At 37.4% G+C, this 23,181-nt stretch overlaps 1 protein-coding gene and 1 long non-coding RNA gene across 6 annotated transcripts in view; one reads left to right on the top strand and one right to left on the bottom strand.

Annotated features, from left to right (window-relative positions):
* MYO16 (myosin XVI) overlaps window positions 1-23,181 on the bottom strand; it is a 360,224-nt gene that overhangs the window by 11,394 nt on the left and 325,649 nt on the right. For all 4 annotated transcript variants that reach the window (XM_027639720.1, XM_027639708.1, XM_027639698.1 and 1 more), the window contains exons 33-34: window positions 17,794-17,952; window positions 14,394-14,485 (exon numbers count right to left, since the gene is read on the bottom strand). In XM_027639720.1, the coding sequence (XP_027495521.1) occupies window positions 14,394-14,485; window positions 17,794-17,952 (251 nt within the window). The remainder of the gene's footprint in view (window positions 1-14,393; window positions 14,486-17,793; window positions 17,953-23,181) is intronic.
* On the top strand, window positions 16,457-22,224 carry LOC113945496. Of its 2 annotated transcripts, XR_003527109.1 has the most exons (5): window positions 16,457-16,510; window positions 16,656-16,782; window positions 17,019-17,097; window positions 17,821-18,008; window positions 22,018-22,224. It is a non-coding gene; the product is annotated as an uncharacterized LOC113945496 (long non-coding RNA). The 2 variants fall into 2 exon arrangements; XR_003527114.1 differs by lacking the exon at window positions 17,019-17,097.

The following is a 23,181-nucleotide window of genomic DNA, read 5'->3' as shown; positions in this document are numbered from 1 at the left end:
TGTGGCTCCAGCTATTCCTTCATGATACAGAGGCTTACACAGGCTTTACACTGTTGCTTCAAATGTGTCCTGTGCAAGTCAGACCTTTCATACACACATGCTATTAGAGAAGGAATGAACCCTTACATCGAGATGCCTGAATATCCATGGTCAATTTGCTTAATTTCTGCTTGAGTGATACTTCAAAGAGAAATGCATTAACCAATAATATCTCTTAATAACAGGTATAATTTCAAGTACAGTTTTAAATTCTGCATTTTTAAGAAAAAAAGAAGAAAAATTGGAAGTGTTTGAAAGTGTTCATTTAAGTATATCTCAATTGCATATCTGTGTGAAATCAAAAACTTCTTGGCTTTTATATTTACATAAGAGGCAACATAGCATCTCAGCAACTCAAAGGAAAATTAAATGTTCCACAGATATTGCTAGAGGTATATCACAGACTTCTTGTGTAACAAAACACATTACGTTTTTTTTTTTTTTCTTCCAGTGGGCTATAAAAGAAGGCAAATTAAAAGTTTGGACTTGTAAACAATTTATCAAGAAAGATAGGTCAGGGGGCTTTATCCTTTAGAAAAGCTATATAGTTTGTAAGGCACCATGGCTTACTCTGGCCAGTTTCTGTAGTTTTTTGTGGGTTTAAATTATTGCCATAATCCAGTTTAAAACACATAGATTAGAATTCATTCTTCCCAATTTAGACACCTTATTTGTTTCTACATCTTAGGCATTTCATGAACCTGCACTAGGCATGGTTCTCTGAGATGCTGTAATGTTTAAAAGACAAGCTTTGTTAGACTGTCATGGTAAAAGTTTCATATGAGTTTCAGAGACAAGTAAGTAATCAAAGACATGCCTGACCACTGGCAGATAAGCACACTTATTACAAAAATAGATATTTTAAACTTTGTTACTGGATGTGCTTAGGTGACAAAAGTTTGATAGCATGACTTTAATGAAGTACAGAAGAATTTTTAGTTTGAGAGATGGATAATATATTTGAAAACAGACAGTGCCACTGCTATTCTAAAGAACATAAAGGTACACAGGTGCAGGGTGAAAAGTGAGTACATTTTGCCTGGGCAAGGCAATTGACAAATGCATCCTATTTATAGCTTATAGGCACTGAAGACGCTTTATTATGCTGACCGAGCTTACGCAAGCTGTAAATTAATGTTGGGTCAGCAGTTTTGCTATAGAGCTCATTTTACATTGTATAGTGGACAAATGTTGGTCCCATTCACAAGTACATGCACATCCTTTATTGCCTTTTTCTGAAACAGGGATGGAAAAGTATCTCAAACCTTTATTCATTATGAAACTAATCTGGTAAGTAAGCTGGAAAACTAGCTTCAACCTGGATGAAGGACATACGATGAAACTGCAGTTGAAATGAAATGGGGAAAATGCACAAGAAGTGGCACAGCTCTAAATGAAACAATTAATTTAATTAGATCTATTTGAATAACATTATATCTTTCTCTTTTCCATTTATGATTAGACCTGTGACAAGCTATAGATCTATTATAAATATTCATTATAGAAAAGGTTTGCTGAATAATTTTACATGAAGCACAACATAAAACAGCAAGTTATGTTTCTTCATTATTATTCTATATCCTGAACAGGTATTTTGTGAAGGGTGAATGAGGTGTGTAGGAATTAATTACTTTAAGAAAACTGATTTTTTTAATGAACACTAAACAAACAACTTCAATCAACTGTACCAGCAATACCAACTGTAGACCAGGATTTTCCTACTCAAAGTCAACGGTCAATCAGACATGGTCAACACCACATTTGGGCTAGACCCATAGAAACATACAGCACTTGAATACCTGGCATATAACAATCCTGCCATTTGGTGGAAATACCATCCCTGTGTTTGGTATTCAATGTTCTTACTGAGCAAACAGGAAAAGCTGAAGTGTCAAAGACAGTCACACACAAAAGAAGAGCATGTGGTGTTACCGCAGCTATTCACTGGAAACTGCAATGACTTGAAGCAGTTTAACAAGATCCATATTTTCCATTGCAAAATATGGCAAGATGAACGAAATACATTTGCAATGAGCAGCCCAGGAAGGAGACTTCAGGATTCCTTACTCCCACCTCACAGCACAAATTCTTAGGCTGCAGAAGCAATTGGTCTCCTCTTAGCATTAGGGATTTTAGCTGGTAACAGAACACCAATGACTCAGTTCCATCAGGAAATGCAAGGAAGGGCTTATCTTCTACAGGTTAGAATATATTGAGAAATTAGAAGATGCGGATTTGACTTTTTTATATTGGGTCTAGCTGAGATGAAGATTATTTTCCTCACTGTGTTGGTAACTAGAAAGGAGCTGATAACACACTAGTGGTTTGGCTACTGCTGAGCAGCGTTGGCACACATCAGCACTGTCTCTCCAACATTCCCACCTCAGCAGCAGGCTGGGGGTGTGCAAGATCTTGGGAGAGGACACAACTGAGACAGCTGACCCAAACTGACTGAAGGGATATTCCGTATCATATGATGCCTGCACACATAAGAGAAAGGAGGTGGAAGGGGGGACATTCATTATTTACAATGTTTGCCTTTCGGAGCAACCTCTATGTTTGCTGAAGCCCTGCTTTCTAGGAAGTGGCTGGACATTGCTTGCTGGTCAGAAGTAGAGAGCAAAATATTTCTTTTTTTTTTCCCCCTCTTTGCTTGTGCGTACACAACCTTCGCTTGTGCTTCAGTAAATTGCCACCCATGAATTAATTCTCCATCTTATTTTCTCCCCCTGTCCTGTTGAAAAGGGGAGTGACAGTGGCACAGAATCTAGTAGGAGGCCTGTCACCAGTAGTGTTCCCCAGGGTTCTATACTGGGTCCAATATTGTTTAACTTGTTCATCAGTGACTTGGATGAAGGGACAGATGCCTCCTCAGCAAGTCTGCTGCTGATACAAAACTGGGAGGAGTGGCTGATACCTCAGAGAGTTGTGCGGCCCTTCAGAGGGACCTTGACAGGTTGGAGAGATGGGCAGAGAAGAACCTCCTGAAACTCAACAAGGGCAAATGCAGGGTCTTGCACCTGAAGAGAAATAACCCTCTGCACCAGTACACGTTAGGGGTTGATCTGCTGAAAGGTAGCTCTTTGGAGAAGAACCTGGGGGTCTGGGTGGACGACAAGCTGTCCATGAGCCAGCAGTGTGCCCTGGTGATCAAGAAGGCTAATGAAATCCTGGGGTGGATTAGGAAGAGCATTGCCAGCAGGTCAAAGGAGGTGATCTTGTCCCTCTATCCAGCCCTGTTGAGGCCGCATCTGGACTGCTGTGTCCAGTAGTGGGGTCCTCAGCAGAGAAAAAGGGGCTCCTGGAGCATGTCCAGCAGAGGGCAATGAGGATGTCTGGGGGGGCTGGAGCACCTTTCTTATGAGGAAAGATTGAAGGAGTTGGGCCCATTCAGCCTTGAGAAAAGATGACTGAGAGAGGATATCATTAATGTTTATAAATATCTAAAGGGGGGAGCTAAGAAGATTCTTCTCAGTGGTGCCAACCACTAGGACAAGAGGCAATGGTCAGTTGCACAGGAAGTTCCACCTGAATATGAGGAAGAACTTCTTTACTGTGCAGGTGACCATGCACCATTGTCAAGACAGGTTGTGGAGTCTCCCTCACTGGAGACCTTCAAGAACTGGACACAATCCTGTGCCATGTGCTCTAGGATGACTCTGCTTGAGCAGGGAGATTGAACCAGGTGCCCCACTGTGGTCCTTTCCAACCTTACCCATTCTGTGATTCTGTGATGGAGCAGCTTGGTGGGCACCTGGTGTCCATCCAGGGCCAATCCATCACACTTCTCTCAGGTTAAGGAAGAGAGAGACCAAATTCTCATGCTGAGAGGACACTGCAGCTACAAGAGGTGGACTCTGAGTGCAGGGCAGGAGGACTTCTGCTCTTCTGCTTTGTGCTGTCCATATCCGATTACTACGCTAAAGTAAATCCTTCAGTGAGTCCCTCGTGGTTTTAGAGCAGAAAAAACATTGGAGACAGATCACTCTTGTATGCTGGCAACCGTGAAAGTCTTAGAGCTTGATTTTGCCTACTGAGTTATACATATTTGAGTATTGCATAGTCATTAGAGAATGAGCCCTTGAATTGCCTTCTGGATTTAACCTTCTAACTTCTGCCTAGATTTCATTTTATGGCCTAAAGCAGACATACTGGATTTCAACTTTGTCTTCCACTCAAGATGAGTTGCTATAAGGTAAGTCAATACAGTATTTTAATTACTGTCTATTTCATAGGTTAGTTAAAAAATTCAGAGAGTTTTTAATTATAGAAAGTTGAAGGTTTCACATTTTAAATAATTTGTGACAAAAAGTATGCCAGATAAAATTATTAACGGGCCCATTTAAAATTAACTTTGAATTATTTAAAGATTTGGCTCTAGAATCTCAGAAAATTCATTCTGCATTAAAAGATCAAATGCTATAACTTTATAGAGGATATTTTATAAAGTTCAGAAGTAACAAAGAACTTATATTGCCTGTGTGTCAATTGAAACAGTCTTAATCATCAAGCTGTGACTATAGGGCTCATTAAGCAGTTTGCCAACAGAGATTTATTAATTTGCATTGGTAGATTCTTTTAAAATCACAACACAGTTTAAGGACATACATAGCATATAAATCTGTGCTCCTGAGACAGTTTCCCTTTGCAGAAATAATGCCAGTTATTTTCTTCAATAGGTTTGTCAATGCTGGTGCTTTAAAGTAACTGACAGTAGATGTTCACAATTAATTATTACATCATTAATGTTTCTCTTCCATTAGTTAGTAAAGTTGAAGTCACATCACAGAATCCATGGGGAGGCTGTGTCCAGAAGAGCAGTGATTTTACCTTTCCAAAATTTGATCAGGATCTGAAGTGAATGATGCAAAAACTGTAAAATCTTGAAGACAAATTATCATAATTATTTCAGAAATGAAACTGCCTTGACAAAACCCATGTTTATAATCTCTTTCAGTTTGTAGGCTGCCTAAATTTAAAACCAAATGGATTTCAGCCAATAGATGACTTACAGTTATCTTTATTACAGCCCTCAAAAGCAAGTCACAAACCCCAGTGGGTCTCCAGTGGGATGACTAGTTTTAAAGACAATAGCAGTAAGGATGTTCTCACCTCTCATTTCAAAATTAAAGACACAATTTCATTTGGTAATTCTGGAAATAATTCTTACTGCATGTGATTATTAGCAAGAGCAACACATTTTGATTCAATCTGCATGCAACTCCCTCCTAAAATGTCTAATTCATTTAATGGCTTATTTATCTATTTATTTATTTATTTATTTATTTTAATCTGTTAAGCCCCTACACTGACTGTTTCCAAACATCATGCATGTCACATCTTTTTTTGCAAATTATAGGACAGGCACATTGCAACCTCTCAAAAATTCTATCATTTCAGGTTCCAACAGATGTGTTTCATTTTTTTCTACGTAACAAAAAAGCCAAAATCAGGAAAAGGTTGCTTTTCTACCAGTTCTTGAACAAGGAAAAAAAGGAAAAATAAACCTGTTAGTGCATATTTACCAACAAAATATTAATTTCAATATATGAGGGGAAAGCACACAGTAAGCCAAGGGTGTGTTAAGAAGCCTACGCAAGCAGTCAACATAAATCAAATCAATATGTAAATTTGTGTTTGATTGGGAAACCTGTATTGGCCGTGTAAGACTCCAGCAGGGAGTAGAGAGTAGCTATGATAAATGAACTTATGTGCTTCAAGATTCCAATAAAAAATCTTCAAATACAAACATACCACTGGGATCCAAACTGATTCATGTGATTGTCTTGTGAGTGTTGGGACAGGTACTTTTTTTGCAATAGAAGACCAGTGGGTGTAATAACTTGATATGTGATATGAAACAATATTTTAGTTAACTGTTCTTTTAAACTGTTAATGATTTTTCTTTGTGTTGGAGCAACTTCATTATCTTCAAAAATAAAATTCTACAAATGGATGGCAAATGGGTTTATTGGAAATGAGAAAATGGCAAAGAAAACAAGTACTCTCTCTGGTGCAAATCTGGAATTGCTCTGGAGGAGGTATGCTAGCATAAACAGAATTAAACATGAGATCCATAACTGAAAATATACTGCATTTGCTATGTTATAAACAAGAAAATATTTTTTCTCCTTCAGTTAAAATTTCTTATTCCATCAAAAGCATCAAAAAATAAACTTCCTTTAACAGATGTTATACAGATGACAGATCACAGGAAATTATAACTGTTGATTGAGGGTAATCTCAAGATTAATTTTATATTTAAAATAAAACTAAAAAGGGATGATTCAGGAAGAAATGCTTTCCCTTTTGACAAGCAATTTACAGCTATCTGTTGGGGGTTTTGTTTGTTTTGTGTTGGAGTTTGTTTTGGGGAGGGGTTTGTTTTGTTTTGGTTGGTTTTTTTGTATTTGTTTGTTTTGTTTAGGGATTTTTTCGGGGGTTTTTTTCTGTGTGTTCTTATTTTTTTCAATGAAGTTTCAATTTTCCTCCAAATATCAGTTTTGGAGTGATCCTGTAACCAGGAGATTCTGGTGTTGGAGGCCACAAATATCTTTGATTGCCCAGTCCAGCCCTCTGCTATCACATGGTATTTTGAGAACTCTCAAGCTTCATCCTAAAAAACTAATTCCACTGTTTGCCTCGATTTTGCTTTCTGACAGGAATTCCCAAAAAAATTCACTACAAAATGAACTCTGCCTCTAGAAGCCCATCCTCACAGACCACTGGTAACTGAGAGATCACACTTCCAAAAGAGATACCTCATCTCACATCTCTACATCTGCCCTATGTAGCTGTGCCTTCTTGTTTTTATCAGAAAGAGACTCCTTGGCTATGCACACATTTGGTGTGCTTCAGGTAGAAGATTTTATATTCTTCATCTGACTGCAATTTGATTTCTGGTGGAAGTTGTCTGATTTTCTGTCATATTCTTGTGATTCCCCCCCCTTTTTTTTTGTGGCAGTTGGAAGTGTTTTTTTGGTTTGGGGTGGGTTTTTTAATTATTATTTCTTGCAGTAATACATTTTAGTTGCAAAGGTAGGACTTGGTCTCCTGCACTTTTGTACCTTTCTCTTGGTGAAGCAGTAACACGCCTGGGACCACAATATTATCAATGAATTAGGCTAATAATCCTCCATACAGACTGGAAGTATCTCAGCAATCAAACAAAGATATTGTATCTTTGCAAAATAAAATCAGCACACAAATCCTGAGTACAACTGTAACATGTATTCTGGCAGAAAATATTAGCACAAGGTAGGCAATGCTCAATAATATATAACAGTACACATCACACATTGATTACCTGAGATAGGAATAGAGTTGGACAAATCTATACATTCAAAACAGGGGGCATTTTACTTGCTATTTGGATCTTATGGGGTTTAATTTATTTTTTGGGGGAGGCAAGTTTCCTTCAAATCTAGCTTTCTGATATCAACTGCAAAGTGATGCATTCTCAGATGACTAAAACATCAACAAATATTGAAATACATAATTTTCTTTCTCTAAGATAATATTTATCTCCAGATAAACTGATTATACAATGCTCTTCTCAAAACCTTTTGAGCATCCTCCTAATTTGCCTCTGATGCTTGAGAACGAGATTATGTTCAGGACAGCAACTGTGTCTTTCTCAAGATGAGTTCTGAAAACAAATCATTTATCATAGAGGTCTTCAGAACAGCTGACCTCACAATGCTGATACCACTTTGCACGTAATCTAACAAAACATATCTGACAAATGAAGTCATATTGCTACTTAATTGATCACTGCTGCTTTATGGTATTAATGGAGACGTTTTATTTGACCAGATAGACTAGGTTGGCCACAATGCTTTCAAAGCAAGTACAAAAACAATCATCAGCTCATATTTGCTATTGCTGGGTATCATCCTTTCTTGTATAAAACCCCTACAGTTATGGTCATACAACATTAGAGGAAAATGTCACAATTTATGGTCTGTTAGTGGTCTCTGATCTGCATGCATGCAGCAGTGTGTGACAGCAAGAGAATGAAGAGCAGATAAATTAATTTATTCTCACTCACACTGGGCACTTAAAGTCAGAAATGCAGTCATTCTCCACAGGTGCTGTCAGTGGTGCAATGGTGGACCACGCTTCCCTTGAACTCAAATCTGAAGCAGCCTTTTAAGGTGACCCATTGGCCATTGTGGCAGCCCAAGAGGAATAACTACACCCTTTAGCCAAACACCTGAGCTTAGGGAGGGCACGGGGATACTCAGGAGGGTTTGTTCCCTTCTCTTCAACAATCTCATCTAGCAGGGACAAATGCAATGAGGACCAAGCACTGGAGACAGAAAAGGGGCCTCAAATGCATAAGGAGCTGGCTGTGACAGCCACTGGTTCAAAGAGGAGAATCTGTGCTTTCACCTGTGGAGGTTACAGTGGTCAGATTTAGGACATACTTGCTTAGGAGAGGGGCATTGGCCGCCCAAAAGCCCTTTATATAGAAACACAGGATATTGTACTTAGTGATGAATTTACGCTGTGCATTACTTCATAGCATTTAATCTGCAAAGCACATGTTTTTGACTGCAAGTCTTCTAAAAATAAAAATGTAATAAGACCTGATTTTTGTATGTGACATTACAAAGAGAATTCTTTGGCATTACTGTCAAAACAATAGACAAAAGACAATTCAGGAGGATATACTGACTCAGATCAATGATAACTATATTCTATGTCCTCTCTTGCATGTTATGTGTTTACAAAGGTGTTAGTGATCTTTTTATTACACCAGACTTGTTTGATTGCCAATTTTTGCTTCAAAGATGATCAAAGACTACTTCCAGCTAATAGGCAAACATGACAGACAAAAATAATGAATGTTAGAGCCCAGTGTTTAGAACTGTGGCAATGGATGGGGGATAGCAACACACTGCATTCTTGACTATTCATTTTTTTAAACTTTTGAACAGTCAACAAAAGAAATGATTGGCAACAAATACAAAATCATGCAGGAACAAAGAAGGCCCTTGAAACTATAATGAATATGCAGCTCTTTCTGAAGGAAGAGACTGCTGAAAGCAATGAGATTTCATGAAATAAGAGCTGTGGCTTAAGCCATAATGAAACAATAAATACATACTTCACGAATATGAAAAGACATTTCCAATTTGACATTGTCAGATGTTGGCTCCTATATTACTGCAATCTGCCAACCTGCACCATGGGTTTTAAGCAAAATAGAAGAGATAAAACTTCAGATTTTTTAATATAATCATATGTGAAAAAATAACCATCATTTTTTATCTCACCTCTTTGAACACATGACAGGTAAAACATGTTTCAGAAGTAGGTAACCAAAATCTTACACCAGGGTGGGTTGTATGTCTGATATTACTTAACCTACTAGGGTGGCAAGCTGCTTATTTATTTGTGTCTTGTTCTGGGAGCATTTCCATAGGATGCTGAATTCATGTGACATCATCTGATTACAAATAAGCCAATATTCAGCCATTCAAAGCCAAAACGGAAAAGAGACTTTGCATCTTTCCACAGGAAATTTTCTACCTTCCTTCTAGAATAGCTGAATCTTCAGGAGACTATGGTTACAACTCAATTTGCATAGAATGCAACTCTACAGATGTAGGCAATTATTTACAGTTATTTGTATTTTATGGAATATAAAAGATCATATTGATATGTGTATGAAGATGAATATCATATCTGTAACATCACATAGACCTACTTTTTTTCTTCTTAGTCCCTCCCTCTTTTTAGTCCATCACTCTGTGCTCTTTCCCTCCTGTTTTTTCTTATCTTCCTTTTAGCTGTTTTTTTCCACTTCTCTGAGTCTGTTCCTTCTTTCTGGCTCTTCTTTCTTTCCTCTTTCTAAATATTTTATTCCATTTTCTTATTTGTCTTCTCTCTCTGTAATTTTATCTTTCTTCCAGCCTTACTTATCTGAATCATCCTTTATCTAGTGCCTGGTTTACTCCCCACTCCCACCCCACACACATGCTTATTATCACTCTAGTCTTTAATCTGCCCCTCACTTCCCATCTGTTCATTATCTCCAGGTTGTCCATCTCATCCTGTTACAGGCAGACCATGTTGCTTCTTGCTGCCCACATAAGAAAAAAAGTATCTTTCAGCTGGCCTGTTTCTCTTCATTCCACTATATCTTTCTTACACCACTTCCCACTTCATAGAGAATGCTAATAACAACTTTAAAATATTTTTACCAACAGCAAAAGCAAAAAAAAAAAAAAAAAAATACAGTCCCGGATCTGTGAAAAAGATGATGACAGGGCTGCTTAGCTTTTGTGTGAGGTGCCAAATATATAAGCTTTCTTTTATTGACTCTATTTCATCTTGCTGCTGTTGCTGACACTCCAAAGAATTTATATATTTCAATGGTTTTTATGCTCTATCTTTTAAACATAGACACTCATAGCAGCTATTGAGAACAGAGGAAGCACTAAATACAGTCTGGAGTAGAGAGCCCACTGGACTGGCTAAGGAACTGAGAAATGTGTAAAAGAAAAAGACCATCATGGCTGGGCTTCGCGAACGAAGATTTAGGAAGGCTCTATCCACGTTTGTTACAAGCTCGCTGGCGGCTAATGAGGCCAATACGAGATAGACATATCCGATTGCAAAAGGCACAGCCAAAAGACTCCTTAGGTGGTAAAAAGAAAAAGACCACAGAAGTAATATTTTATAAAGCTTTTGTATTTTAGAGGAGGTTTTGGGTTTTAGACCCTGCTAAGCAATTTCAACGTTTGTGGTGCTTCCACTGTGCTTTAGGATAACTTCCTGGAGTGTGACTGAATAGAAAAGACTCTTAGTCACAACAAAATTTCCTAAGCAAGATTATGACACAAATGACCAGAAGAAACATGTCTTTCCCTTTGGAGAGTTTTTTTTGCCTCAGGAAGGAAATTATGGTATGAAAATTCAAGACTACAGATTCAAGTTTATTTGGAAGTCCTGTGGTTCAATTTTTATCTTAATGGAGGCTGAAGATGATGCTACAGAGTTATATCAGATGTTAGGTTCTTTATATTTTTATCTGGTATTATTTGAAACCTTAGGTATAAACGCTTGGAAATCTACAACTGTACAGTCAGAAAACAATATGAAGGAAAAGGTATTAGTTTAAACCCCCCATAGTTTGTTGTTCTTTTGACATGCAAGATATATTTCTTTTGATGTATCTTCTCTCATTTCTGATGAGACAAAAATTAAACTTTAATTTCAATACTCCTCTGCTTTTTCTAACAGAAGAAAGAAGAATTTTATTCCATAACTTTCCAATGAGTATTTTAACAACTTTTTTTTTCTAATTTTTGTCCTTTTTCATTTCGTAAAAATTGCTCTTTAAGTAACCACTGCCCGGGAAAATTAACATTTATGGCCAACGGTGATTTTTTTTTTCTTTTTATTTCAGCAGACTTCACTTTAGAGATGATCAGTTAAGATTCTGAGTTCACATCTGCAGGATATTTTGAAATTATTTTCAAAATTACTTTCAAAAGTGTTTGTTAAAAGATTGATCCTTCTGCTGCATTTGACAGATATCGAGCTGAAGAATTTATCTCTGAAGTGTGTAGGTTTGCAGTGTGCAGGACTGCAATCAGGCAGTGATGCAAGTAATTAGCACCTGATGTGACGACATGATGGTACTGTAAGCCACAATGCCTAAACTTTAGTTGAATGTATATGAGCCTTGAGATCCTGTGACAAAAATGAAAATATTTCCTGTCACTTCAGCAAAGAACTAGCAGGGAGATATTAAAAAAACCCCATAAATACTGAAGCCCCTGAAAGCTAATGGACTAGTTTCCTTTAGCTAAAGTGACAGTGTCTGCCAAGAAATCCAAGGACCCAGTCTAAGTTTGTCTCTTTGGAGCAATTAGTCAATCAGTACATTTACAGAACTGTGAAATAATATGTCCTATTTCATACATCTGTGCAAGAATTACTTAAAGTGATAAGGTTACTGCACTGAAGCCTGGTAAAGACTTTTACAATAGGCTTGTATGCTGTTAGAGTCACTAGCAGCATGCTAAGAAATGTCAACTGTAATTAAACCCAATCATTTTCAAATATATGCCATGTTTTGGAAATGGTGAGGAAAGCTTTTCACAGTAAGAATTCTCAGCCCTGTGAGCACAGACTTTTTTAAGATCTTTTTTTTCTTTTTATGGAAAGAAGGTTTTTTTCTTTTTCTTTTGGCAACACCATTTTGGAAGATGTTTATTCATTAAACCAATTGTATCAAAAATCACAGAACTGCAGATTTCTTCTCTAAACTTGTCGCAGTTCTTTCTGAGATTGCATTTAAGGATTGTCTCTGCATGTAATTCTGAGTGCATTGCATGTAATCTATTTTAAAAATGTGTGAAATATTTTGGCAAAGCAACTATTTACTGAAAAGTGGCATTTCAAAATACTAAAATGAAATTGTATTCAGGTTTTGGCAAGTACTTTTGGAAAAATAAAAATACAAGTTTGTAAATGGTTAACAACTTGCTTCTAAAATAAAACATGTAAATTACTACAGATTCTAAAAATTCTTAAATTACTAATTAGTACTTACTACGAACTTCACAGTTTCTATCTGCAAAGATAAGAAGAAGATAATGCTCCCCTATACCAAGTTCATCTAACTCTCCTTGTACTGCACTGATTTAGCAATTTAAACATGATCCTAGGCAAGCTGATTAGCAACAGAGTTGTAAGGTGCTTCAGGACAAAAGCATCTCACTGTGTGAGGTTTAAAACTGCAGCAGTGTCAGCCCTTTCATTTACTAGAAAGGGCTCTTTGGCCACTCTCATACCTAATAAGTATTTGGTTCACCATTAAAAATGTAACAGAGCCAACTGAATACACTGCCTCTAGTCATCTTCATAATCCCATATCCTCATCCAGTATACTGATCTGGAGACAGCAGACCTGTAAGTATTTTTTCACAACACAGCCAAAATCCATTTTTGAGAGTCTGAAAGGTATGGTGATGGAAAAAAAATTGTTACTATGTGCAAGCTGGATAAGTTTCTATGTATGCCAGGGCAACTCTGGCTGGCCTTACTTATGTGTCTGAAGAGATTAAGTGTAGTGCTGAGTGCTGCCTTGGCATAATCTTTCAACTCAGAATAGGCATTGTAGTTACGTGCTTTTGACAGCAGGGAAGAAAAACAAAAAGTGAAAAGTTTTGTACTAGTTTGCTCACAAATTTACTGAGTTGAAATCTATTGTTTTTCAAAGTTAAATTAAGACTGAGTATAATTTTGAAGGTTGAATCTCACTCCTTCTGGAGTCAATGACCAAATATTTGTTCAACTTGATTAGGGCCAGTATTTTGTTGTTAAGAAATGTCAGCTACCCCCTACAGAGAACAAGTAGCTTTTAAATGTGATAAAGCACTTTCCCTACCTTCTGGTAAAATAGTTTGGAAATTGTACAATTATTTAATGACAGGTTTCTGTTGTGAAAAGGCATCTCAGCTCCAATTTGTTTCCTCTTTGGACAATATTTAGCTTTACTGTAAACTTCTTAGAGTCATCTCAAATAAAAAAAAATTGCTTGGGACTACCTTTTTAGAAAAGTGGACTGAAGACATAATGACAACAGCAGAATACACTAATGCCATTTAAGTGAAATAATATAATACAATAATAAAATTTTTGAATGCCTTCATGCTTGAATTGGCTACTTTGAAAGTAAAGTGGTTCATATTATATATAAAATGCTGAAGAAAAGAATGAAGAGAATATATTATGACAAATTTTATTCCTTTTTGTTCACTTAATGCCCATCAAACTTAATTGTATGTTGTAATTTTAAAATTACATTAACTAAATAGAAATTTTAAGAGAACCAGTGCAAGCTTCAAACTACATTAGTACTTATTGCTGTTTTAATTGATAGATATTTTGATTTTATTAATTATTGATATTTATATAACAATTGTAAAGACTTTGCTTTTGTATACAAAAGAATGACATAATTATGCATTTATTCCTATGAGGTTCATTATCGTGCAACTATTTCTGGTATGAATGAATATCTTCAGACAGATAACATCTTTGTCCTCTCAGGGTTAAGAGACATATTTCCTGCCTAAAAACAGCATCCTCACAAACAGCAACAGTATGTTTCATAAACTTTGAACTCTACTATGAGAACCTTTCAGGATGATCACTCTTCTGGCAAAAAACAGTTAACAGTAAATTGATTATTGTCCTTAGCTCAATACAAACCTGTAAAAGAAATCTGCATTTTTCAATGCCAACACACAAATTTGAATCAAGATAGCTTTCAACATGCAGCTACTATGATTCTTTTAACTGATTCTAGAAACCATCAATTAAATATTTACCTGACTAGTGTGGCTCTCCCTGTGTCTTTGAATTGATGAGCCTGCCGTAGTGCTGGCAGACAGTCTGGAATATTCATTTTCCTCTGGTAAACCTAAAACAGAAAAATACTCATTTATAACCTGAGATTTCTGCATTGGCTGATTTCAGCATAAGATTCAAAAGACCTCGACATGAAGTTACACATTTGCCTGGATATTTACTATTTCCATGCTCACTGAAACTGGAACGATTATTGTTTACTAAGTATGAATAGCATCATAGCATGCTGGTTTACAAGAAGGAGCAAGGAAGAGTCTACAAATAACACATTATCTATACACTGGCCAGGGATTCCTTCTGCAATGTGGAAATCCCTGGCTCCTCTTTCCCTGGCTCCTTTTCATCGCAGAAATAATGCAAAGGGAACAAAAACCAAGCCTGTGGTCTGCTCTCAAATAATATCTCTATGTCACACAGGAAGTCAATATTAGGTCCAGGACTTGCAACTTCATCTCCTCAGTACAGAACTTTTTTTTCGTAATTCTTGTACTTATTGTATACTCTTGATGTGGGAATTAGCTGCCCAAAATTTAGCTGTGTAACAAGCAGTCATCCAGTGTAAACGAGCCAGGTAGTCTCCCTCTGTAGTCAAGAGAAACAAACACCTCTGCACAGTGATCTTAGAGTGACGCTTATTGCTGGCTGGGGTGGGAAGGTGTTATTCATTTAATTCAAATAAAAGGTAGAATGTAAAATATTTGCACAATTTTAGAGCACCAGAAATGAATAAAAATACTTTCCTAGGCCAGACCGCATGTTATGAAAAAGTTATTGCTTTTACACTATAATAATACATTTTAGGATCTACCATCCATGACAGCCTTGAGTAAGAATCAAGTTATCAATGACTTTATGTTTATTTCTGTAAAAAGCAGTTTGATAAGAGGTCTTATCAAATCAGTAAAGTTTCCATGTACAGCAACAGCGCATTGTCACAGACATGGCAAGCAAAGGCTTGGTAGAGTTTGGAAAGATAAATGAAGTAGTTGATTACATTCCAAGAGCTTTCCTTTATGTACACCTAAGTAAATATTAGGATACCACAGCTGTGCATTGAATAAGACCTTGCTTAATTCAGCCCAAGGTTGAAATCATCAGTTTAGCAGGGCCAGGGGCAGAATTACAAAAACCTAAGTTAATCAGGGGTTCAGCCTGAGCACAAACTACACAACATTTGGATTCAGCTTTCCTGCAACTATTCTCAGGTTACCAAAAGTAAGTCTAATTTGGCATTTTTTTTGGCAAAATCATGCTTTGGTAAAATTGCTGCAATTATATGTGGTGGTGAAAATGACAGTAAGGAATATGAGTCAATCAATAACCTCTAACTGCAGAAGTGAAAAAAAAGAAACACATGCTGTTTTTCCACATAATCAAGAATGCAGCCTTGTCCTAGGCATTCAAACTAGAAACTCAATCCTTCACCCACTTATTCCCTGTAATGCCTTTTCTATATAGCTTCAAAGGAAGATCCCACACCGAATCTCTGACCTTCTTCCTGTACTTTCTGTTCCCCATTTCTTCCCTATTCTCAGATACTCCTCTTAGAATCCTACAGATAAATAAATTGTATCTCAAATATTGAGATGTAAATCACTGGACCTATAGACGTGGTTCTGTGGCTCCAGAGAACCTCTGGTCTCATAGGCTCTGCTACCATGCAACTAGAGACTCTGAACCTCCTGGCCTCCAACATCCATATTTGAAAAAAACAACACCACCACAGAGTCTCTGGGTCTTTGCAACCATGGTCATTCATCAATCCTCAAACCTTCATGTTTCTGCATTCACACACAGGCTGCATTTACTGATCAACTCCACTTGATAAACTGGTAGACATATATGTAGATGATATATGACAGATATATGCCTGTGAAACAGGCATCACCAGGAAAGGCGAGATGTAGGGCTCTGTTCTCAGTAGCATGTAGCCCGTGTCACGGTGACATGCCTCTTTGCTGTCAGGTTATGATGTCAGGTCTGCTATGATACCTCTCCCATTCCATGGCTTCTTGCCTGATGAGCTTAGATCTGGTAGCAAGTTTCAAGAGGCTGTGTAGCAGACTGCAGCCCACAGGTGACCTGTTCAAGCAGAAGAACTGGCTGCCTTCTTGACAGCTGGAATTAGGACTAATCCCGTTACCTGAATAATGCATGGAGGTTTTGGTGAAACAGACAGGCTCTTACAGTTACTCTGATGCCAATCTGCATAAACTATATAGGAGTCCATTCACATGGATCTCCATACACAAGCAGTGGACTTCAGATGTAAATGAAGAGGAATAACCAGGGAGGGTTCCTTCAAGGGACAGTAAAGTGCCAAGAGCTGCATGAAGAGTACAGTGCAAAGTGCGTGTCTTATCTATGTAATAACTACTCTAATTTTCACTTGGGTTACACAGAGTTAGCACCTCTACAACACACTCCACTGGGCGTACAGAACTGTCAGATAGCTGGGTAATATCTCCCCTTTGCTAACCAAGAGTTAGGTCATCTCAGTCAGTTACTATAGTGACTATATTTCTCTATATCCTATTAGGTGCTAGTTGAGAATGACAACAAATTTCAGTAACTTTTACCTGCAGTGTTTTGAGAGTCTCCCACAAAAGGATCTGTTGTTTTGGATGATGTAGGATCACAACTTTCAGCATTATGATGCCAAAGGTTATTACAGGCTTTCTAATTACTCTATGTGTTTGTCCAAGAAATGGCAAATGCTCTTTCTTTCAGACTAAGAACTCTGATAAGCATGGAAGATTTGTGGTGGAAAGGTCATAGTTTGATAGTACAGAGCTGTAGAAAAGTGTTACTCCTAATGCTAAAAATAAACTAAAAAAGAAGAGCAATACGTTATAAAAAATGAAAAATTTTAATTTTTTATTAAAAATCTGAACTCACAGGAGTGTTATTTCCTTAGGATTTATGCTTATAAGACCTTGAAAGTTTTCATTCTTTCTGTCACTACTCTTGCACCATTTTGTATTGCAATGATAAACAATTTATCATTCACTAGTAAGACACCTATAACAAAGGGAGATCCCGATTTTCCATTTTCTATCCCATTTATATCGATTATAGGATCAGAATCTCAAATCTAAGTCCTCCATGCCTTAGACTGCTTATAGACTTGGAGCTGAACTAATTACAAATTCCTCAAGACAAGCTGTTTTACTTTCTTCACATTCAGCTTTTATTGGAGAGGGGCTTATCAGTTCACACATACCAAGTTAAGCCAGTTTCAGAAACACAGATATTTCACAACTCAGAAGATTCCAGCCCGAGTATATCTTAAAAAGCTCATTCAAGCAAACATTTCAGCAATTTTATGTTAGAAGAGCTTTGGGATTAAAAACTGCTTACCATTTGATACTGAATTTCCATTTTCAGCAGTCACCAAACTGGACAGTGGATTAGATGACTGAGTTCCATGGTTATTTGCATTTTTATCCTGCGTTTCTGATCCAGTATCTGATGTATTTGGATCTTCCCTGCTTCTCAAGTTCAGATTAGTTTCAGCACCTGATAGAAACAGAGAAAATGCTTGTCAGCCTCCTGTTAACTAGTGGCTTTCACATGTAAGTAGAAAAAAATCAAATTAATTTAATTAAGCACTAAATTCACAAGTCCAGTGATGATTGTGGAAGGTTTAAGTCAATGATTTTTGCAGGGTGGTTTTTTTATTCTGTTTCGTTTTCTTATGTTTTTTGCTAGTGTTCCATTTGTAGCCTTTTAGAGCTTATGGAAATGAATACCATTACAAAATTTCATTTATATTCTTTCTTTCCACACAAATATTAGTCGATAAAACTCATCAAGTGTTTGTATTGTCTCTATTTTAGATTCTATTATATTGTATTCACAGGAGTTTACATACAACTGTCATCACTGCAACACCTTTCATCATTGCATTAGGTGATATGAGCAACAGATATAACATGGGGTTATTTTTTTCTTTTATCTCCTCCCACATGAAATAAAATGGCTTTAGAGATGAAACCATATGTAGCAATATTCCTCCCAGCACAGCCTCCCCATGGCCATTATTTACCCAGCCTCCGGGCTTCCCAGCCATCAGTTGTCATTTTCTATAAAGTTACAGGTTTTCATGTCAGAATCTTTCAGTTAAATTTCTTCAAGACATCAGAGGAGGTCTGATCCTGTAGGAATTCCTAAGCTTTGTATGATGCACACGCATTTGTTCAAAGAAAAGGACAAAACAAAACCCTTTTCTTCTTCCCCCTCTGACTGATTGCACATCCACACAAAGCAGAACAGCTCACAGCAAAGTGCCTGGAGCTGGCTCTGAGGTTGCCTGGCTTTGTCAGCCCAGCGCACCACAAGAAACAGGGCTCTGCCACAGGCTATGCCTGAGTGGTGCTTGGTGCTGAACTCCCCACTGGAGTTCAGGACCCTAAGTCAGGTTCAGAGCCGGAAGGCAAGACTGTGAAGGGATGGAGATAGTAAGAGGGACCCCCCCCCCCCCACAATACTCGTATCCCTGGCTATTTTCATTTTTTTTGTATTGAACATATATGCATATTCTTTCCTTGTGATAGTCAGGCTTGATTCATGGAAGACAAAGCTGAATTCAATGCTCTGTTTCAGTTTTGCAAACTCTTTCCATCCCCTCTGAGAGCTGGCCTTAGGTGTGGGGCTGATGTATTATGGCTGACCTGGGTGCAGAGGTCCTCGTGTAACACTCTAAAATGGAAGTTTCTCTTCTATGACAGCTGTCAAAGAGTTATTCCTTGATTTTAGTTGTGTTTATTTAAGCTTTGTCATAATGATGGCAGGAACCAACAGAGGTCAAAAGACTACCTACTAAAACCAACATTACAGCATTCATTCATACTTCCAATAACATCCTCAGCTCTCCCAAAGATATGATATATTCTTATGAATCTTGAGCACATGAACATTTTTCAAGGGGAAGGAAAAACATTTTTTCACCGGGTAATGGATACTTTACCTGCAGATTTTTCCAAGCCAAAGTTGTGTGGTTGATTTTTCATTTTTATGCCTGAATTGAAAAAAAATCCACCTCATTTACAAAGTGCCAACATTTAAAAAATTAATTAATGAAATGAAAACTATAAATTCATCCTGGTTAACTCAAAATGTTTCACTTCTTTCAAAAGGGCTTTCTTATTTTGGTTTAGATTTCAGTTATCTAACTCTAATTCTTCTTAAGATTTCCTTGTCTAACCAAAAAAACCGTCTTAAAAAGTCAAAAAACTAATTTTCAAGCTGTTAGAATAAACATTTCAATGTTTGGTTGTTTTGGGTGTTGGTTTTTTTTTTTCCCCTCCCTTTCTTGCCCTCATTCTCTGATCATTATTTTTTGCCAGATCTGATTGGATTGTTTCAGTGGCACTGTTTCATAAAATGCATCTTTAGGTAAATGTGCTACGCATTTAAAAAATTAGGCTGGCTTTACCCACAGTAATGGACTTGGGAGAGGAGGTAGAACCAGAGTTTGAGCTGGAAAATGCATACAGTACAATTATAAGAGCATGCCTGATTTATTTTTTTTAAAAGCAAGTTGACTGCAAAATGCATCTTTGCAGCTCATTTTAAATTTGTCTGAAAAGGAAATGTCACTTTTAGATGTTAGTAGTCAGTGCAGTTGCCTATAGATCATAATCTACCTACATAATTATTGTGCCACCTTTTACATAAAGAATCTCAGGGGAAGTGGCTGGGATCCTTATTTTTCTTGATATCCAAAAGATTTACTGATTTGCCTGACAACTGCAATTCATTTGCGAATGAGCAAGTAGACTTTTTCCTGCATTTCTGTTTGTAGATGCCTTTTGTTTCATAGGTACATTGATACCTTTCTGTGGCATTCATGGAGGGCTCTTGGAAAAAAAAAAATAGTTCTCTTTTCTCCTTTGTATCTGTAGGAAGAAATACCAAAAAATATCGTGGATAGATACTATTGAGCTAAAATATCATCCTAAACTGGCAGAAATAAGTAGTGGACATATATGCAGCATATCTTTTGGGACAGCTATCTAGACAGAAATCTGTTATCCCATGTGCTCTATAGTCATTATAAGAAATTCACACCTTTAGTTTCTAAACAGAAAACTATATAGAGAAAATATATTTCATAGTGCCTTATTTAACTGGTCTCAGGGGTGGAAAAAAAGCCTATATTTTATTTCAAAATAATCTGTATTATATAAAGGTACTTGAACTAATTTCCTATATATAGGCATCTTCAGCTCCTTTTTGGAGCAGATTCATGTGAGTCTACAGAAAAAGTGTAACTGCCTATGTTGGCAAACTTCTAACAGACTACTGGAGAAGCCAGAGTGTAAGTCTAGCAAAAAAGTACTGTTCATTTATTTTGGACTTTGTGTAAAATGGGTGACTTTCTGAAGAGAATCTTTTCTATAAATAGGATAATAAGAGGATGCTTTAGTCAGGTGTAAGCAGTGTACTGTCCCAGTGACACAAAACTTAACCTAAGATGACTGTGAAATTCAGGGTGGAAGGGACCTCGGGAGGTCCCTTGTGCACCTCTGCTCCAAGCAGGGCCAGCTGTGAGGTCAGACCAGGTTGCTCAGAACTTTGCTCAGCCAGGTCTTGTAATTCCCAGGATGGAGACTGCCCAACCTCCTTGTGCAGTCTCTCTGTCTGCCAGCCCCTGCCCTGCCCGTCCTCATGGGAAAGGTTTCAGCACCCACAGTGAACCCCTCTCATTTCAGTTCCTGCCTGCTGTACCTTGTTGCCCTGCCATGCACGGCTGTGAAGGGCCCGGCTGCCTCCTCTCCATCCCCTCCCCAGTCTGTGCTTACAGAACCACACTTCAGCCCTGAGCATTTACTATGTCCAGTTCCGGGCTCCTCAGTACAAGAGAGACAAGGAGCTACTGGAGAGGGTTCAGTGGAGGCCATAGCCATGGATGCTGCTGGTTGTCTCTGACACTAAGTCTCACTGACGGTTCCTGCCCGGCTCCCAGCTCCCAGGGCCCCCAGCACCCTTTTCCCAGGGCTGCTCCTCAGACAGCCTGATCCCAGCCTATATCACTGTAAGAGGTAATACCTTCCCAGCTGCAGTACTATGCATTTGCTTTTTCATTAGACATGCCAGAAGGCCCTGACTTGATCTTCGGTGCAGGGGTATCCCTCTCTGTCCTGCCTCCTCACTATCCAAAATATCTGTGAGCATAATGAAGGTGTTTCCTGACTTCTTATCATAATATTTCTATTTAAAATTCCTACTGATTCCTATTTTACCTGTCAAGTATTGGTCTGAAATGCAGACCATTTTTTTTACCCTCATGTTTTCTTTGTCACCTAACATAGAAATTTGGACTTTTCTCCACATTAATGTCAACTTGCCCCTGCTGCCATGAAATCCTGTAGATATGCATATATGCAGTGCTCTCTTATCCCTTATTGACTTTCTGAAACTATCAGAAATACTTTAGAAGACAGCAAGAAACGCACTATGGTTACTATGGTTGAACATTTTCACCAACATGCTGAATGTTAGATTTTGTTCAGACTTGTGATCTGCTGTTCTTGATAGATGGATGGATTACTTACCAGATTTCAATATTTTTTTTTAAAGTAACAGCATCTCTAACAGTTTCCAGCTAGTATTTGATGTTATTTGAAGAGTCATCCATACCTACTTGCAAGAGACTAGCTACAGAGAGCTATCAGCTGTAAGAGCATGGTGGGAGTTCATGTTTATAAAAGGAATACAACTTTTAAGTGAAAACCTAAAGACTCTGCAAAAGTGAACAGCATTTGGACTATTATTTCAGTAAAGTGACTTTGCCGAAAAGATAGCTCTGACTCAGACAAGTTCTACGCTGACTAATCTTGCAGTTAATGACTATGTATAGACTACAAGGATGTATGGATATTTGGATGGAGGGCATCATTTGCCCCTCAGCTAGTTACTAGCTGGAAACAATCATATATACAGTGCTTTTAATCAGAGTATAACAAATCAAAGTGTAACAGTTATTTCCTTACAAACAAGCTCCATATTCCAACAAATACATAATTAATTACATCAACATTACTTGAAAAGTGTAATAGGAACAGTATGCAAAAGAGGCAGCTCATGAAATCCACATTTGCTTGTTATCCTTAAAGTTCTTGGAAGAGACCAAGTTTAAAACTCATGACAAGGTCATAATGCACCAGATGGACAGGATTTCACTTATGTAAAAAAGAATTCAGAATATGGCAATTATGGAAATTAATGTATTTGCTTCCCCCCCTTTTTGAGTCATTATATCACTTTTAAAAGAAATCAATACACAGAAAGTCTGTGATAGAACTTTTTGTCAAAAGAATAACTTAAACTCTTTTAATTGAGCCACGACTTTCAAATATCCGATTATAAAGCTCTTTTTTCCCTCAAACATAAAATGTATGATCCCAAACATCATAGTTATTTCATAAGCAGCATTTAGGCTGAATTAATGCTTTTTCACCAAATTAGAAAATGAGCCAGTACAGGCTCTATTCAGATGACAGCTTAAATTGCAATACTGAAATATTTTGAGAAGCTATTAGTTTTCTACAGAAATTATACATTTAGCCTATTTAACAAAGTCTAAAGCAAAGTATAAATCAATGATTGCTATCAGCATTTAGGTGGAATCATGACAGACTGTTTGTGCAGCAAGACATGAAAAACTAGTATGCTTTAAAGGCCCAGCAGTAACTCACCTGGTTGGGTTGTATTTTTCTTTTCTGTCAAAGCCCTTGCTTTGCT

Source organism: Corapipo altera, unplaced genomic scaffold (assembly GCF_003945725.1).
Source record: "Corapipo altera isolate COAL_440 unplaced genomic scaffold, ASM394572v1 0, whole genome shotgun sequence".
In the NCBI taxonomy this organism is placed as follows: domain Eukaryota; kingdom Metazoa; phylum Chordata; class Aves; order Passeriformes; family Pipridae; genus Corapipo; species Corapipo altera.
Note: the sequence above shows the minus strand (reverse complement) of the source record. Positions and strands in the feature narration are given on the sequence as shown.